The 20,111-nt window shown below is 33.4% G+C and overlaps 1 protein-coding gene across 1 annotated transcript in view; it reads left to right on the forward strand.

Annotated features, from left to right (window-relative positions):
* Positions 1–20,111, forward strand: part of CSNK1D (Casein kinase I isoform delta) — a 47,431-nt gene that overhangs the window by 21,831 nt on the left and 5,489 nt on the right. The window contains exons 5-6 of the mRNA XM_012937823.3: positions 13,309–13,493; positions 19,712–19,882. Coding sequence (XP_012793277.1) covers positions 13,309–13,493; positions 19,712–19,882 — 356 coding nt within the window. The remainder of the gene's footprint in view (positions 1–13,308; positions 13,494–19,711; positions 19,883–20,111) is intronic.

The raw sequence follows: 20,111 nt of genomic DNA on the forward strand, positions 1-20,111 counted from the left end.
AGAAAATTCTTTTATTATTTTTGTAAAGAAAATATAATAATAATAACAATAATAATAATAAAGATCAATAGATTTATTCACTTGTCCTCATGTTTTTTTTGGTACAATAGTATTTGGTCATGATGTATTCATGTAATGGAGTATAAAGAATACTAAAATAATGCCATATGTATTGCACCATGTGTGTTTATAACAAACAATTGAACACAACTATTTAAAAATTATATTATGTTCTATGCACGTAAATATATATTTTAAGTCCTCGTCTTTTTTTAAATATTCATGTTCTGTCTATCATATGGCGATGTATCACATTAATTTATAATTTCTTCTTTGCTGTTGATTTAAATGACTAATCAGATATAATACATAATTGAATAATAATGATAATAATACCTTTATTATCGTTAATACTCTTACTGTTCATTATCAGTATTACTGATAGATTAAGCCTTATGTCTATGCGTTTACTTCAATTGGTAGTTGCATGAAAATGAAGAAGTGAATTTGTTGACCAATAAAAACTGTAGGCGAAACATGTTTTTATTTAATTAAATGAGACTTTAATTTTGTTTATATGTTATATAAACTTTAATTAAAAATTGTCTTCAAACACATAGGGAACTATTTTTTTGTTTTGTTATTTCATAATTTGAAACCCTTTCGATAGCAGTCTATGTTCATGATTGAGTCATATTTAGTATAGTCAGACGAATATTATCAGTGAGATTGTATAATGATCATATATTATTGCTAATTGACTGAACCTAGAAATATGTATCCGTTGTATAGTGATGGTTTAGAGCGAAGCTGCAGTTCAATGGTTAAACTGTCCAACTTTCAGTCACTAGGTCAAAGGTTCGAAACCCTTTGGACGTATTTCTTTTGTAACACTTATGGGTTTTTTTAATTGACATAGTTATTAATTTTAGCGTTTGAAGGACTGAGTAAAAATTGGTTCTAACCCATTTCGTTCAAATAGCTCATATAACCGTCGTGGATCATTTGTTACTGTGTTATCAACTACTTGTCTGTTATGTTTGTATTAGACAAAATTTATGTATTTAGTTTAGGTTAAAATGACACATCTAGAGTGAAAAAAGTGGACTTATTCAAGTTACAAACATGACTTTTGTTTTTGTTATGATTATCATCACCACTGACATTGTTTAGTTCGTGTACAGCGATTACTGTTTTGTAATTTATCTATAATTTTACACAATCTTAAAGGTTCATTTCATTTATTTACGCGGCAAATAAAAGAATGTACATGATATCCTCGTATCTTTAGTGAATAAAGACTTAGTAGGGAAACCAGTTTATTGTCTAATACAAAACTACAGAGTGCTTTCATAAAATATGAAAACCATACATTAAATATATTTTTTGCACATCTTCCTTTATTCGTCTTTTACATGCTTCATGATTCTTTTAATTCTATTGTCATTATAATTGCTCTATGTTTCCTTTCCTGTTTTCTTCAATTCAATAAGAAACACTCCACAGTACCTGTACCACATAGTATTAATTATAAAAATGAGCGATTATGTGATCAATCATAAAATTGAGTAATAAAGACTAAGAGATATAAAGAATGTCATGTCTAATAGTTATTTGTTTGTTATATAGTTGATTATTTTGTAGAATGAATATGATTACGAATAGGGATAAAATAACTCAAAAACAAAGTTTTCTGTTGGCAAATTGAGATAACAAATAAAAGTAATAAACTGTAAAGAATTTAAACTCAATATTTTGAATATGTTGAAGTTTTTCTCGTTCTCTTTCTCTCCCTCGCTTTCTTCCTTACTTTATTCACTCAGTTTTACATTTCTTTCCAATGAACTATAAATAAAATAAGTATTCATTACGCAAGAAGTCGCGCGATGATATTAAATGCATTGAGAGGAGAAAAGGGTGTGCTTGAATTTTTTTAAAAATTTTAGTCTAGTTCATTTACCCAACACTATTCTACTCATTAATGTAACTTATCAAAATCTTGCTGTCAATCAGTACAGTATTAATTTATATTTTATTGTAAAGACTAAATCAGTGACTACTGAATTTCTGTTAACCAGCTCAGTATACATCTCTGGTTGTGCTAGTTGTTATAACACATTAGCTAAACGTGGTAAAATTAACAAGATAAATAGTAAGGGACTCAGAACAGTTCTAGTAGTAATTATAATTAAAAAGATTAAACAATTATATATGTATGAAAGCATAGTGAGACTCAAAATGCAAAGGAGGGTATATCTTATTGATTAATTTATTTAAACTTAACTATTGGTACAAAGGGATACCAGAATGTGTATCACACAATAAAAATGAGATTGTTAAGGGGTAGAGAAAGAAAGGTGAGTATAATAAAAACAACGAACAACAATGAGTAAACACTAGTGGATGAAAGTAGAAAGGAAAGTGGGAGAAGTAGTTCAGATAGATGGATGATGATTGCAACAAGTATATCTTAGCCTACAAATCTGTCTGTTTCATGTTTTTCAGATCATATTACTAAATGTACTGTCAGTTGTATTCGACTTAGAGGCGTCTATATATGACTGATTAATAGAATAGAATTGAAACACGGATAGCAATCTTACATATAGCTTTTATCATGGATTGTGTTTTGTCCCAATATTTTATTATCAGCTTCGTTACATAACTTATCTATACCGTTATTAGTGAGAGGGTATGAATTGTTCCATAGACATTAACACTAGGATGACAAGTCCTAATTTGGGACAAAACGCCCGTTCTGGATTCCACTGTTAGTCACCATCCATAGGTTATATGTATTATCTAATTTTCAAACTTTATCGTCGTATGAGTATAAGGAATATTCTTACAATATACATTTTAACTTCTCTCTCCTGTTCGCATATCATGTTAGCAATGTTCTTTGTGCATCGAATTTCATTTTTTGTATGCTAGACAAACTAGTTTTACGTTCACAAAAATAACTTAGAATGTCTTAATCACAGTAAAATTGAATAACCTTAGTGGGATGTCTAATTCATCTAAACACAGAAATTACATTCTCACATTTAATCTCTTATTATTCGATTTTAACAATATAATGTAAAAGAAATGGGTTTAATCTCTTTATGTGTACATCATATTCGAAGCCCTTAGTCGATGGTTAGATACTATTGTTTAATTGAGATAGAGATCTCAATGGAGATGCTTGCATTGTTTCTCAATAACTAATATGTATATGTGTGTTGGTAACGTTTTAGAATTAATACTATTTAAGACAGTATTAAATCTTCTCTCTCGCAAATATGCGAATACTGAAAAAGGTCACAAATCTATGTTACTAGAAAGCTTGAACCAGTTGTGTTCGATTGGTTAAAGCAAAAGTTGGTGAAGTGAATACATGCACACAAGTACTTCCAGATTTATTCTTTATTGACTAAATTGAAATATTAACGTCTCACTAATAGATTTTTTCGTCCAACTCATTAACACTGTAATAATTTATAACTGGTTCGCTAGTTTGCTAAGCTTTTCATCTTTCCTGTGTTAATTAAACCAAATTCACTAGCAAAAACTTCGGATAACATTTATCGTACGTAATTTGATAATACTTCTAACTAACTAGGCAACCATTTTGAATTGACTAAATCACTGTTATAAAGTTGAGGTGCAGTGTTAATGGTAGAGCGTTTAAGCAGTCGTATCAAGGGTTTCATACTGCTCATTCCTTTACTGACTGAAGTAATACAGATGTGCGTTGTTAAACCTGCCTAAATATCGCTTGCTCCAATATACAGTGTGAGCCTAGATGGAATTAGACTAGAAAACTAATAACGATGAGAAGATCATTTTATTGCATCAGTTTAAAATTTTATTGATATTCGTTCTGAACTATGTTGGAGAGTTCAAACTTCCAGGTTTGAGTGCACAAAATATCCGGCCTTAATATTTAGTGAAGACGTTTGCTGGCGTGCGATACAGTTATTACTTAACTTCTTTTTATGTTGTGCTTAGTGCTATTCCATTCTTATTCTTTGATGTGATTCCTCTGTCTCTTAACTGTTTCTTATAGTTAAGTTCTCACTAACTTATCGTAGGTACCACTTTACTATGATAGTCAGACCAATCGATCGATATTGACTGTAACACCTGTTTCTTTAGGTCGTACCGTATCACGTTGGTTGGTTGGATAATTTCAGGACTAAATGCAGAAAACAACATCCGAGGGTTTTCGTACTGCTAATTACACAATGCTATGACAGCATTAGGGTGTTTATCTCAAATATCCAACATGTATTGCAATCCTGCCTTCTCACAATAAAAGGCAGAGATTAGACAATTAGCACACTCCACCTTACCTCACACATTTCTGCCGGTGACTGAGTATTCTAAATGGTGTAGCTAACACACCAAGAAATATTCTCAATAAGGCCGTATGAACAACTTTAGACAGTTATTCTTTGGGCTCTGCATTCACGCTCCCAGGTCTTAAAAATCATTATAATCCATATTTCCATTTAGATACCTCCGTCCATGGTTTATGCAGAGAGCGACTATCAACCACACACCTTTGACACAACACGGCTTTTCACTGATATTAATATTATTAGTTTCCATTCCCTTGCATTTAATTTTCTCTTTATTTGCTGATTTTATCTCTGACAAGTTTATCTTATGTATACAAACACGCGCACGTGTATTCTGGTTTCTACGTTGATTGTAACTGACTGATATACACTTGAATCAGCCGTTGTCACGTTACTTTTCACTGACTGTTTCTGGATTTAAATTATACTTATTTCTAGAAATCATTATTATCGTGGATTATCAGACTTTTTAAAAATCTTAATTTATTATTGCCCAACATTATAATCATTTTCATCATCATCTCCCGCTGTGGTCAATTCCATGTGGATCTCATCACTTCTTTTAGTTATTTAGAAATATACATTAATTGGCTTGTAAACTATGCTAACTATTTATGTTACTATTATTTTCATTTTATCTTATATAAAAAGTGATTTAATTATCACAAGTTCTTTTGTTGTTGTGTTTTTTTCTGTCAAAGCAAAAATACTGTAAATACCTTGCATATTTTCTTTCTGTCAACATAGTCCCGCCGTAAATTATTATTATTATTATCATTACATCTTGAAGATTATGTTCACTTGTTTACATGTATATACATATTCCTTTTCTTAAAGTTGACTCCAGTTACAACAAAGAAATATTACACATTGGAGAGGATTATCTGTGCTCAACGTATATATATATTTCTGTGTCTAATCTAATTAAGTCCCTTCATTTCTGTATTAGTTGTTCCAATCTTCCCATTGATGTTTAGGACTGCAATTGATCAGTCTCTTGCTGGCATATGTGCATCCCATGCGGATTGCCTTGATATTGCCTTAAATTACAAGCATTACAAACAGAGATCGATAGTGGCTAGCAGTGGAGTCCAGGAAGCATGTCTTGTCCTATTCGGGACTCGTCAGCTAGAGTTGATGTTCACTCTGGGACTTAAAATGCAGTAACGTTCGTTTCAATCTCCACAACTTTGTCCACTTAGCTATTTCGGGTTGGATAATATAATGGAAAGAAAACAAATCCCGTTGTATGTTGCCGATATTTGTGTAATTCTTCATTTGAAAAGGTTAATATTTTGAACAGTTCTGTCATCCCTTAACTCGAGTTTCATGAAGATTACCAAAGTGACCTGTAAACCAATCTCACTAAGTACAAAACTATTGCTTGATCAATAATTAACATGCTATTGCTTTCCGTAATATTTTTATACATAACCTTAATCTCTGAGTAAACTTAGTACAAGCATGTGCACGCACTACTAAATATTTTTTTATTTATTGACAAATACATGAACGAAACTCCAGTTGCCTCCCCCTCGTATGTCAGTTTTTTATAGGTTCCCTTGGATATGTGATGTATTTTGGTAACCACTATTTTAGAGATACTTAAAACAAACGTTTTCCGAGTGTCGATACACCTATACCTGTATTTCAAGGCGATAAACCACCTTGTTTAATATAATACCTATTTTTTTCGTCGCGATTATCTTCTGTCATTTAAACGGATCAGAATTAAATGTTAATCAGAGAGGGGTTTTGTGTATATTATAGTAATTTAATAGTTGATTTAATGAGTCAATTGAAGTTAGACCAACATGAAAAACCTGGAAGCACTGGACGGCCGTTTCGGCCTACTGTGGGACTCCTCAACAGTGCGCGCCCGCGACCCCGCCTCGCGAAATTCGAACCCGGGGCCTATCAGTCTCGCGCGCGAGCGCTTAACTTCTAGACCACTAAACCGGCATTCAACAGTGTTAATGTTTAACTTCATCAGTGAGGTACTATCTCACATCAGACCCTGTTGAACTCCACTGGTCACGGCTTCTCACTTAGAACTCCAGGAAATGCCCCTTGTAGTCGTCTTGGCAATTAAATAGTCTGTGTAGATTATCTTATAATATAGACATAAGACTAGTTCTGTTTTCTATTCCTTGTCAATTATTGTCTGTCGAGTACATTCTTATTGACGTGAACTATCCTGAAGGAAATTATATTAGATAGCTTGATCAAATAGTATCATTTGATAATTTCCTGACTTTATTTTCATTCCTCTTTCTTTTAAAGTAAAAATAAACCATGTGATTTTTACCGAAATTAATTATTTAGTTTTCAAAATTATTTGTCGTTTATATGATATATATATGTATACTATGACAAAATTATCGATTTTTAGAGTGTACGTTGATAGGCTTCATCATCTCTCTGTGTGTGTGTGTGCGTTTGTTGATAAGAATTTGAATAGTACATTATATGATACAATGGTCATCACTTTCAAATTAATTGTGTTTTTCTCACCCTCAAATTCATGTATGCAACAATGCACTTTTATTGTGAGAAAATGAGATTTTAAAATTTTGTGGCCAAAGTAATCCAGTTAGTTAGACACTAATAAGGAATAGTGTCAATATTGTGATTTTTCTTTTAGTAAATTTAAAAGTGAAATTAAATAATAATTAGCAATTATATAATGGATCAAAATAACAGTCAGTGATTAGTTTTGACCCCTCTCAGTTGTATTGTAGTAGAAATAATTGTGTTATCAATGACAGTGAGAAAGGCTAAACATTGAGAATATGATTCAACTCAAGATGCCGACCAAGATAAAGACTGAATTCACCTGCTTCATTGGGATCAATTCAAACCTTGATCGCTCAACGTCCCCGATCACTGATTTGCGGCTATTGCACTGATCTCACCCCAACAAAGTAGTTTGTACCTATTCGATACGGTTCGAACCTACAGTCAGTGACACAAATAATGTGTTTGAAAACCTAGTGGATATATGTTGTATGTGGTTATTTTGTCCGGTTTTTTTTTTAACTGATTCGAGATTATTGTATACTAACACGTCATTTAAGTTTTGATAACTTAAAGGTCAAAGTGAAAATATTGAGACAAATGTTACACAATAGTTCTATTAGGACAAAACAAGAAAGTATTATCGATACTTCTGTGTGATTATTTAACATAACACAAAAAATAAAAATGATGAGAAAGTCTATTATTTATTATTATTATTATTAACTGCACTGTGTTTATAAAGTCAGAAATGAGATTCGCTGAAATATTTCAATGTTTATATGCTCATGGCTAGCATAGCAATTGAGTCCGACCAGAATGTTTTAAGACCTATGATTGTTTATGTGGTGATTTTTGTTGTTTTGTTTTGTTTCTTTCTTGAAACTGACTTATAGAATCCTTCTGTTACTACAGCTCAGCCATGAATAGTTGATTACAATCTGTGGTTTTTTCCTAAAACGACCTAACTTTAATATTGAAATGTGTAATGCTTTTTTTACGGCTTTTTACTTTAATATAATGGCTAATTTATTGTTATAATGTGAAAGTGGTATTACTCAATCCATTTTTAAATGTGATCCAGTTCATTTTAAAGAAGTTTAACTTTTCGCTTACAAAACTTTAAATGGATATATGCAACTTTTGGAGTTCGATTCAATCTGCAGGTTGCACTTGTCATAAAATGACTTAAATTGAGGTACCATCAAAAATCGGTGAGGACTGGGAAATTGTTTGATCCTAATGTGAATGTTTTGAACAGTACGCGCCTGCAACCTCACCAGTAATATAGCACAGGATCTTCAGATCTCACGGGGAATGCTTAGTCATTAAAACTTCTTAGCCAACATCCGATGGTACAGTTTCAACCTTAGTCAATTTATGGTGTAGCGTGATGATAATCCAATGTCCCCAGTACTCCGTGGTTTCTAATGGTAACACAGATGAGATCAATCTGTTTCGAGTATAATCAATGAATGTGTATACTAAAAATCATTGATGCCATAGTTTACATGTTAAAGAGTAAACGCCGAGCCATACAACGATTAGTAATATTAATTACCTGGGAAAATACCTAAGCAGATTGTTAAGAACATCAGTTGGTTAATTATTCAGGATTCAATAATATTTACCAGCTTATCTATTTATTCTTGAATAACTCAGCTTCATTTTATGTAACGTAAAGTATTTGTACTCAAATATTTTTTTTCATATTGTTTTTATGTAATGGTTTTAATGTTATCTGAATAATCTGAATTGATAACTGTTGTATATGCGAAGCAACGGCATGTTCTGTTGAAGAATACGTTTATAAATATCTATTAGTTTTGGCCTTCGATTACGATGACCATAGGTTTATGAGATGGGTGTTGTTGTAATAGTTTCGTTACAATTCCACGTAGAACTAAGTATTATTGTTCCCGGAGCTAAAAGCCTTCGGAATAAATAATAATAATTATGATAATAATAAATCAAACCCATCAAGTGTTATATCTCCCAGCATATAATGTATCGTTGTGTGACGTGTTTTGTTGAGCCTGTGATACAGTTACCGATTTCAGTTAACGAAATTCTGGTAACGCCCGAGGTAAGAAACTGAAGACATTGAAGATTATCCTGAATCATAAATGTTAACTATTGAATGACGTAATCTGACTACTGCACTTACTACCTTTCGTAGTCCAATGTAATTGTCTCTGTTCTCTTTATTTACAAATTTTTGTATTATTTAAATGCACTTGGTATTGTTTACTTGAATTTTCCATTGACGTTTAGGATTGCAATCTATCAGTCTCTTACTGGCATATGTGCATCCTATGCGGATTGCCTCGATATTGCCTTAAATCACATGCATTATAAGCAGAGATGGATTATGGCCAGCAGTGGAATCCAGAGAGCGTGTCTCGTCCTATCTGGGCCTCGTCAGCTGGATGCACCCACATCTCAGAGTTGAAGTTCACTCTGGGACTCGAACACAGCACCGTTCGCTTCAAAGGCAATCGCGTTGTCCACTTATCAGGTACATCTGGCTGGCGAATCCCAAATAGGGCGAAACGCACGTCCTGGATTCCATTGCTAGCCACTATCCATCTTTGCTTATAATCTTTGTATTATTATTACTATTGGTTAAACATCATTAATAATCTCCCCAATACATGATTCATTCACTTCGCATTCATTCCACCTTATTATGTCTTACTAATTTTTCACACAATATCATCTTCTACTAAATATTCGATCGAATTGTAATTGCAATTGTCAATATTTCTTTCACCCTATCTGACCCATATTTTTTCTGATCATGGATCTTAAATTTTAACTTAACATATAAGCTGATTCCAGTTAAAATTCTTTACCAGTCATATCAACACTAACAATTTTATTCTATTTTGTTCGACAATCCAAATTCACATGCTTTAACTTTTAACGATGAATTTTCCCCTTAACCTGGCCATTTTTCGGATTATTAATTTTGGGTATATAATTGTAAAACGTGTAGAGAGTTCATCGGAAAGAATATTGTTCGTTCAAATATTATTCTTTTAAAATCATAAATCGCCTAGAAGTTGACCATTGGATTCATACTCATTAGTAGTCTCAAGGTAATACCGATTCCGTTGTAGACACTGGTTGTAGACACTGGAACAATACTCTCTATCCAGTTTACCTAAGTTTTCATTAATTCTTTTTTGTATCGAATCAGTTTATAGAGAAAAATATTCATCTCTTCTCTATAAACATCTAATAATAAATAAATCTCAATTTACATAACAACTTGATATGCGTTGTTCATTTGTGTTCGGTTGTTGAAATAATCAATTAATCCAATATATATTCTGGTCTAACGATAACTGTACGATTAATCTGTTATAACTTTATATTCACTGTCGTTCATCAATAAAACAGAATAATTTTCTTTTTCATATCAAACAAATCACTTTTTATTATGCCACCATAATTGATTGAACATTCAGTAAATATTATAACTTTTTTATACTTAACAACTTATTGATGTTTAAAACAATTAGTTCCTTTTATAAATTACGATAATGCAATGAGAAGATGGTTATCAGTATTATGTGATATATATATGTTAGCGCAATACATACCGAACAATCTGATCACACATATACTTGTTAAGACATTTTATATGAAAAATAAAAGGTCAATTGAACAAATTAGAAGATAAACAGAAACAAATATAATAATAAAGTACCACACTGGATTATAAGTCAGTGTTACCAGGGTAGGTTCTTATAATATCAGTAACTATGTCTAATACTGAAAAATTCTCATCATTATATGCTATGTATGAGAAATATTATTTCAAAATAAATCAACAGTATAAATATTTCATATCAGAAGGGGTTTTGTGGATATTATAGTAATTTGTATAATTAAAGTTAGACATTAACACCGTTGGATGCCGGTCCAGTCATCTAATGGTTAAGCGCTCGCACGCGAGACTAATAGGTCTTGAGTTCAAATCTCGCGAGGCGGTTCTTGGATGCACACTGCTGAGGAGTCCCACAGTAGGACGATACGACTGTCCAATGCTTCCAGGTTTTCCATGTTGGTCTAACTTCAATTAACTCATGATCTCAACTATTAGAAAAATATTTCATATATGTTATTGCAAAGTTTTTCATCAAAATCACGTTAATATTATAATAGATCATACTCAGTCACATTTTTCTATAAATTAATTAAGTCGTCAATATGACCATATAATAAAGATTTGTGTGTTCAGTTGTCCTGAATATATTTTAAATTTCCAAGCATTTAATATCATCTTTTCTATTTAACCTTCAATAGGTGGATAAACTATTAAACCAAAGTAATCAGTATATAGTCCATCGCAATATATTTACCGACTGTTTATGTTGTCTACCTGTTTCACAATAATTATGTTTCTCTTATTTATTTCTCTTCATTTATTTTAATTACGATCGTTTGTTGTAAATGGCTGGATTAATATTGTGACACAGTTTATGGTTAAATTACATAAGTCTCTTATAAATTATGGACTTAACATTTTTTTTATCTTTGTAATTTGTTAAATTTAGAATACATTAATCAACAATCAATTTGTAAACTTCTGTAGCGTTGTGTAATATAACTAGTTTTGTGTTGTTTACTTTGTCTATTTTTTGGTGGGTTAAATATCCAAATTTTTTTAAGGATTTAGATATAATCATATACAAGTACTAGTTGAATCTTAATTCTCTCTTCTTAAACTGTATTGCCTTAATTACTTTTTATTTGCTGATAATTTATAAGGGTTATAATTGAAAAGACGTTTACTGAAAGTTTTTTTTCACACAGATTTTCAGAGAATATTTACTTTTCATTATTATTAGGGTTTTCTCTGTTGCTGTTATGAACTAGAGTTGGACAGTTAGTAAGATCATTAAATTGTTAAATCCTCTTTGTATCAATTATACTAATGACTTTTCCCTAGATATTACACCTGTGCTGATGATGATTAACCTATGATAAACTTTTGCTGCTCCCAATCTATCTAATCGGAACACGAGGGTTGCAATCCGATTTACTTAATAAGTTTATAACTCTAAAACTCATATGATAATATATGTTAATTATAAGACGACAACACACTATAAATAGAAAACCACAATCTATGCATAATTATATCATCTATAGTACAAAACTGAAAAACACTTAAATCACCAACTAACCGTAATTTATGAATCTTAAAAAATAGATCAACAGTTAAATTCAGGCATATAATTAGACTAATATGGAAATACCGTAGTCAAGCATTTACTGAATGACAAATAAAAGTATGTATAAAATAATCCACTGTTGAACAATCTTCAAAGTTCCCCTTTTTTAGATCATGCTTAAAAATTACTCGTTTTTTTTCAACAAAATATAGAAGTATAGGGGTTGTGGAGATTATTAAGTTTTTGATTGAGATCATGAACCGATTGATGTTAGACCACCACCTTTGGAAACCTGGAAGCACTGGACGGCCGTTTCGTCCTATTGTGGGACTACTCAGCAGTGCGCATCCACGATCCCGCTCGCGGGATTCGAACCCAGGGCCTTTGGTCTCGCGCGCGAACTTAATAATCTCCACAACCCCTATACTAGTAATCAACATGTGCTCACTAGTGACTAGCTTCGTGAGGGAATTCTCGGAGTTTTAGTGAGAAGCCATGATCAGTGGAGCTAATCCATGTCGGGTAGAGACAGGTGTCTACCTCAGTACAATGGAAGTTGGTCGCGTATATTCGTGGATTGGTTGATGTTAGACACTATCACCATTGGACGCCGGCTCAGTGGTCCAGTTGGTTAAGCGTTCGCGCTCGAGACCGAAGGCCCTGGGTTCGAATCCCGCGAGCCGGATCGTAGATGCGCACTGCTGAGGAGTCCCACAACAGGACGAAACGGCCGTCCAGTGATCCAGGTTTCCAAAGGTGGTGGTCTAACATCAATCGGTTCATGATCTCAATAAAAAAAAAATATAGAAGCTTGATTCTTCTCTCTTCACAGATTACAAGTATATAAAATAAAAGATAATTTTCATCAGTCGAATATCATATATATTAGGAAATAAGAGACAGCTTAGTCGATTCAACGTCAATATAAAATTTGGTGCACTATTCATATTTATGGTTTCTTTGTCATGTAAATAAAATTTAGTATCTCTTTGAACTTTCTTTTGTTCACTGAACATAAGCGAGTACTTTACTATACTCAGCAGCCAGTACATTGAAGCTTACGTCTGGGTTAAGAGTTCCCGAGTGTTTCAAACTTTATTGATTCATAGTCATTCCTGTGTAATTCATCCTGAACAAATGTACCTTAAAGCCTTATAATATATTGGTTTATTCTATTTGTTTTTAGGATTTTTTTGAAGGGGGTAGTCATAGATATGTTTAATATTTTGTGTTTTGTTTTTACAAAATTTTTTATCCAGAGACATTAAACCGGATAATTTTCTTATGGGTTTGGGTAAACGTGGCAACCTCGTCTATTTAATTGATTTTGGATTGGCAAAAAAATATCGCGACAGTCGAACACGTCAACATATACCATATCGAGAGAATAAAAATCTTACTGGGACGGCTCGATATGCTAGTATCAATACACATTTGGGGATAGGTAAGAGATAAATTATCGTATGAATTTTTCATTTTTATCTTCAAAAACACATGTGGCATTTCTTCATGTTCTGTTTTTCATATAGTGTCAACAAATTACGTCATGGTTACTTGTTGTAATCGGCTTTAAATTATGCACACATACACACACCTAAACATAAGTAAATCGATATGAGTTCAAAGTTTAAATCTAGGAACAAGCGAACGTCACATTCTGTAACCACTTATCACTCCTGCTCAATTAATTCTAGACTGGTGACTTTACATTTATTTTTATTCTTATGCTTGATCGTCATGCACACACTGAACATGATAAAACTATTGCTATTTTTAAAGAGGAAGCAGCCGATAAGAAAATGTTGACTGCATAAAGCATCTATAAATGATATAATTTGATTGATGTATAAACTGAAACTTATCCGTTCACAGTCATGTATCATTGTCAGCAAATGCTAAGAGCTTTCCATTATTATTCCAATATAAAGTATGAATGAGATGACTTATTGTACGCACATTGTAACTTTACTTGCGGTTATAAACTATGATACTTAAGGCAAACTTTTTGTTATAACTTGCTAGTTGAATGCCACTTGTTATATCTGGTCGTCGCTGATTGTTGCCTCTTCGTCGTCTCTGCCTATTCTCCCACTGACTGCAGCGCAGAGGATGTAAAAGATGAGTTTTACAGAAAGCTCTCCCACCTTCTCCGAAAAGCTAGGCGCTCGGATGTAGTAATAATGGCCGGTGACTTTAATGCTCAAGTAGGTAAACTAGGCGATAGGGAAAGATACCTGGGTGGATCTTATAGCATCGTGGCTCAAAGAACAGATAATGGCGACCGTCTGTTGCAGCTGTGCTCAGATAACCGCCTGTTCCTTGCAAATACTAACTTTAAGCATAAGGAAAAACATCTTTTCACATGGCGACCCCCTAATTCGTTCCAACGTTGGACCCAAATAGATCACATCGCTATCAGCCACCGATAGAGGGGCTCAATAGAAGACTGTCGCTCATTCTGGAGCACATGCTTAGATTCAGATCATGCTCTAGTACGAGGGCGTATCTGTCTGCGTCTTACTGGACGTAGGAAAGACGCTGCAAGTAAACCTCTTAGGGGCCTACCTAATGATAGTCAAGCTAAGAGTATATTTCAGGAACAACTAGGAAAACAGTTAGGCAGCCATGTATGTGATGCCCACCCCGAGATAGCATGGAACGATATCCGAAAAGCTGTGGAAACAGCAGTGATATCTGCTAGTAAGGTAAACCGTAAGGTTAGGGAGAAACACTGGATCTCAACAGCATCTATCGCACTGATAGATGCTTGGAAACTCATTCCACCTGACTCTGAACATAATGAAGAGCGAAGTCAGCTTAGGCACAAGCTGAAAAGAAGCCTACGCAATGATCGCGAACAGTGGTGGGTAGCGAAAGCAAGAGAGATGAAAAAGGCAGCGGCAATAGGTAATAGCAGACAATTGTTCAGACTCGTTAAGGAAACCGGAATTAGGAACCCGGCCGTTAGCGAAACAATCTCAGAGAAAGATGGACATATTATTCATTCTCAATCCAGGAGATTGGATCGATGGGCAGAACACTTTAGGGATCAGTTCAACTGGCCTTCAGTCACACTTCGGTTTCCCACGATCTCCAGTCAACCCGAATGGCAAGTTAATTTAGGTCCTCCGACTCTTTACGAAGTTGAAAAATCCATAGGAAATCTGAAGCGAGGGACAGCAGCAGGCCCTGACAGGTTTACTCCTGAGATTTTTAAGGATGGTGGTCCAGTATTAGCAGTGAGATTAACTGAGGTCTTAGGTAGAATTTGGGAACTGGACGTAATCCCATCTGACTGGTCTCAATCACTGATTGTGCCAGTTTTTAAGAAAGGACAAAAGTCCTCTTGTGACAATCACAGAGGAATCAGTTTGACAAATATAGTATCTAAAATATTAGCTTCAATAATACTTCGACGCTTAACCAAAGTTCGTGAAGAGCAGACTAGAGAAAATCAGGCTGGTTTGTCACTGAAAGGAGTACTAAAGAAGTACGTTAACCTTATAAGGGCTCTCTACTCGAACACAACTGGTAGAGTGAGAGCTTATGGCGAACTGTCATCAGAATTGATTACCTCAAGTGGTGTTCGTCAGGGCTGTCCACTCTCTCCATTCTTGTTCAACTTTGTCATCGACGTACTTTTAGAGATAACACTTTCCTCGTCTAGATTTCCAGGGGTTGAACTTCTGCCAGAAGATTCACTCGTTGACTTAGAATATGCAGATGACATAGTTCTATTTGGTGAAGACACTGACAAAATGCAGAGTCTTCTGACCACTCTAAACAACAATGCAAGCATGTTCGGGATGCGATTCTCCCCCCTCGAAATGCAAAATGTTGCTTCAGGATTGGGTTGCATTGACACCCGAACTAATGATAGGGAGTGAAGTTGTTGAGTGTGTCGACTGCTTCACTTATCTTGGGAGTCTCATCAGCCCTTGTGGTCTGGTGTGTGACGGAATCTCAGCACGGATATAGAAGGCTCGACTAGCTTTTACCAACTTGCATCATTTATGACGTAGGCGAGATATCCGTCTAGCAACCAAAGGACGTGTTTACTGCTGAGCAGTTCGTTTCGTCCTACTTTATGGCAGTGAAACATGGCCGGTTAGAGTAGAGATATTCGTAGTTTACTAGTATTTGGTCATAGGTGTCTTCGAAATATTGCTCGTATATCCTGGGACTATCGAGTAAGTAACACAGTTGTCAGGAAACGGGTACTAGGTAAGGATGGCAAATCAATTGATGACGTAGTGAAACTTCATCAGTTGAGATGGTGGGACACGTGTTACGTATGTCCAACAACCGACTGCCTCGACGTGCTATGTTCAGTGGTATAGGAGTAGGTTAGAAGAATGCTAGGGGCGGCCAGACCAAAACATGGCACAAGTCCATGAAGTCACTGACAAGTGGACTGAGTTATGTTGGTAGGTGTAGACTACCTGGTTGGGGACCACGAGATGATAGCAACCGATGGTTAGAGACCCTGAATGACATGGCTCAAAATCGTTTCCAATGGCGCAGGTGCATCCACTCTTTGTGTTCTCCCAAATTCTAATCTTCTGAATTCTTTTTGTCTCTTCTTTCCTCTTTCCAAATTTATTACACTGAATTATACTCTTTAAATAACATCTTCAAACACTAATGTTCCCGATTACTGCTTATACTCTTATTACCTCTACCACTATGGGATTTGAATCGACCACTGCATCTCTGTGCTAATGTGGTGTGGCAACTCGAACTGATGTACGTACGTACGAAGTTCTACGTTGTTACTGACTGACTGACCCACGGCGCTAGAGTAAGAACACAAAGACTCGTATAAATGAAGATTTATTAATTCCAAAGCACGACGACCCTAGTCGAAAATACACTCATTTATATATTGATTGTACGCACACTTTGATTAATAATTAGGATGAAATCACATAAATGAAAAAGTAATTACAATTATAACGAATCACATACTAAGCATAGTTCATGTCAATTAAATATGAGAATACTGTATATTATACAAAATAAAATATCATATGAAAAGACAAAACAACTACTACACTGAATGATCATCACATTGAATCGGAACGGAAGTAATGTTGAACAAAACACATAATGAGTAAATCAATTGAATTTTGACTTTTCTTTCTATCACAGCACTTTTTATTAACAGGAAACTAATATATATATATATATATATATATATATATATATATATACACTATGACGTGAGTCCAGCTGGATAATCACTAAAAGCCAGTCAGCATTGTAATTCATCACCAGCACTCATCTACGAACAAACCAAGGGTCGAACCCCTACATTATTTCTTACGATGGGCACCTAACTTTTAGACTACTACGTTAATACTCAGTAGTTTATTGTTTAATTGAAATCGATTCACTATATTGCTTAACTATCTTCGATTGCTTTTGATAGGTAAGTACACACTGTTCAGCATTGGTACACTAGGACGAAAAAGCTGTCCAATGCTTCTTAATCTCTAATGGTTATCTAGCTAAGGTCAATCGGCGATGTTAATTATATAGAATTCAACAATCTCTACAAAACCCGTATATTAATTATATAGATTTGAATTCTTCCCGACATCTGGTCAATCGATTAAATTTTACTTATTTTACGATCTAGATATGATGGTGATGATAGATGTATCAATATATTTTCGGTTTTATATATATATATATATATATATATATATATATATATATAATTCTATTTAGAAATCATTTTATGCAGGGTCTTATAGAATTGTCTACTGATATCTTCTATGCACGTATCCACTTGTTCATGTATTCATATACATTCGTATGACAGCTGTTTCTGTTCAAAATAAACCAGAAAATCAGTGATAAAAGAACGATTCTGTCACTGAATTTATTATTATTATTATTTATCAGTTCATAATCGACAGATAGATAACTGTTGTAACTTTTTTTATATCATGACAATTAATAATCTCCTTCCTTTGTCGTACTGCATGTGTCAGGTTGATGAGATATTTTCAGACTGTGAATGATTTTTAATTTAAGCTATACAGAGCATAAATGGTGCCTGGTTCTCCTGTAAAACAATTTAAGATTATTATTCTGCAAAACATATATTCATAATTATGAACTAAGTGGTAATTGGGTAGTATCTATATTGTTTATGTACTTTGTTATATTACTTATGTGAGCATATAAATTTTCTTATAGATTGCTCTCTATATAAAATAAAATGGTCTATTACATTACACTCAATTAAATAATATGCATATGTACAATCACATAACTCAGAAATGTAATACGTCATTTCTACTGTGAAAATTGTTTATGAAATAAAACTAAACTGTTAGAAACATTCATATCACTTACAATAAAATTAATTTATAGGGTAAATTCACTTCATAATACCTCAGTGTTATTTAATGTTATTATTATTCTTCTTCTTCACAGAACTGATTTATTTATTAATGACTTATGTTGTAAACAATGAACATATAGGTGTAGTATGTACCATTCCAATATTATTATTATTATTGTTATTATTTATTTATCATCTCTGTTATATTCAGAAATTTTCACCTTAAAAAAATAGAGGAACGATAAACAATTTTGTACAAGTTTCGTTTTGATTAGTAAATTTGATTCGGATTACGTTCTTGACTTACAGAGTTTTTTTTTTATTATTGTGATTATTTTGAATTTTCTGTCCCTTTTTTTTCCTTATCTGATTGTCTGAACTTATTCAGATATGTGGAATAGAAACTTGGATGTATTTATCATAGTTACCCCTACTTAGAGTGTATTTTCATATTCACCAATTCATACTATTGTTAATTTTATCTTTTGATGGAAAAGAAAAAATCAAATGTTTTGTTAAATCTAGTTCAATAAACTTCGAATCATATCAATTTTTGATTCATGTTGATGTTGAATTATAGACAACATGAACTTAACTGTACGGTATTTTTAAGTCTTGTGGAATGTTATACTAAATGTCTGTTTCATTCTATTCTGAGCCATTTTTAACATTGTGATTACTGTTATTGGCTTTTTGGTTTGGAATAATAGTGTTTTCTTTTATGACATTTCCTGCTTGGTTTAGCATCTTAACTTTCTTATAGTAGGAGGAAGTTATAAGGAATACAGTCGTTCGTTTGTTAGTGTTCAACTGATGAATTTTGATAAAAGTTCATTCTTGATGGTTAATGAATTGAATATACACTTAGAGATTACATTATATACTTCGCTATTTCTTAGTTGTTTTGTATTCTTACTGACTTATTTGCTTAACCAAAATCCTTTCAAGAAATATACTTTCTATCTTATTATTTAAGTTCACAGAGCTTACCTTTTAAACCAGTTTACACATATGGGATAAGTTCAATCAATTCTCCGTGTAACGTAGGTACAGTTAAGCGAATACTTACTGTTGAACGTCATTAGTATCCTGAGAATATTATGAACATTTATAACTGGTTGTCAGGTATCTAATTTGAATTTCAAAGGCTCATTTAATGGCGTTCGTAGTTAACGTCACTGTGAACCAGTTTTATAAACGATATTTTCCATTAAGCTATTAATTACTATAACTTAGCTTTTGCTTATTCTTGTTAAATTGTCCATCTGCCTCAGTATTATGTCTGTTGTTTTACTCCATATCTCCAGAACAAGCTCGTCGAGATGATATGGAATCACTTGGTTATGTGTTAATGTATTTCTTACGTGGTAGTCTTCCATGGCAAGGCTTAAAGGCTGGCACTAAACGTCAAAAATATGAACGTATCAGCGAAAAGAAGATGCAAACACCCGTGGAAGTTTTATGTGAAGGTTATCCAGGTACATTATTTTGAAGTTGCTTTTTTTAATTCAGCTGTCTGAATAAGTTTATATTTTAATTGTTAAAATGATAAGTTTGAAAAGAACATGATGTGGTTTTATTGCGAACAAGATTATCCCAAATGCTTTTAAAAGTATGGGGAAAATCTTTAATTTGTGGCTGCTTATTTTTTGGGAACTTGAAAAAGAAACTTCGTTTGCCGTGGTCTTGGTGATCTGAGACCATGAG

This window comes from Schistosoma haematobium, chromosome 6 (genome assembly GCF_000699445.3).
Source record: "Schistosoma haematobium chromosome 6, whole genome shotgun sequence".
NCBI lineage: Eukaryota > Metazoa > Platyhelminthes > Trematoda > Strigeidida > Schistosomatidae > Schistosoma > Schistosoma haematobium.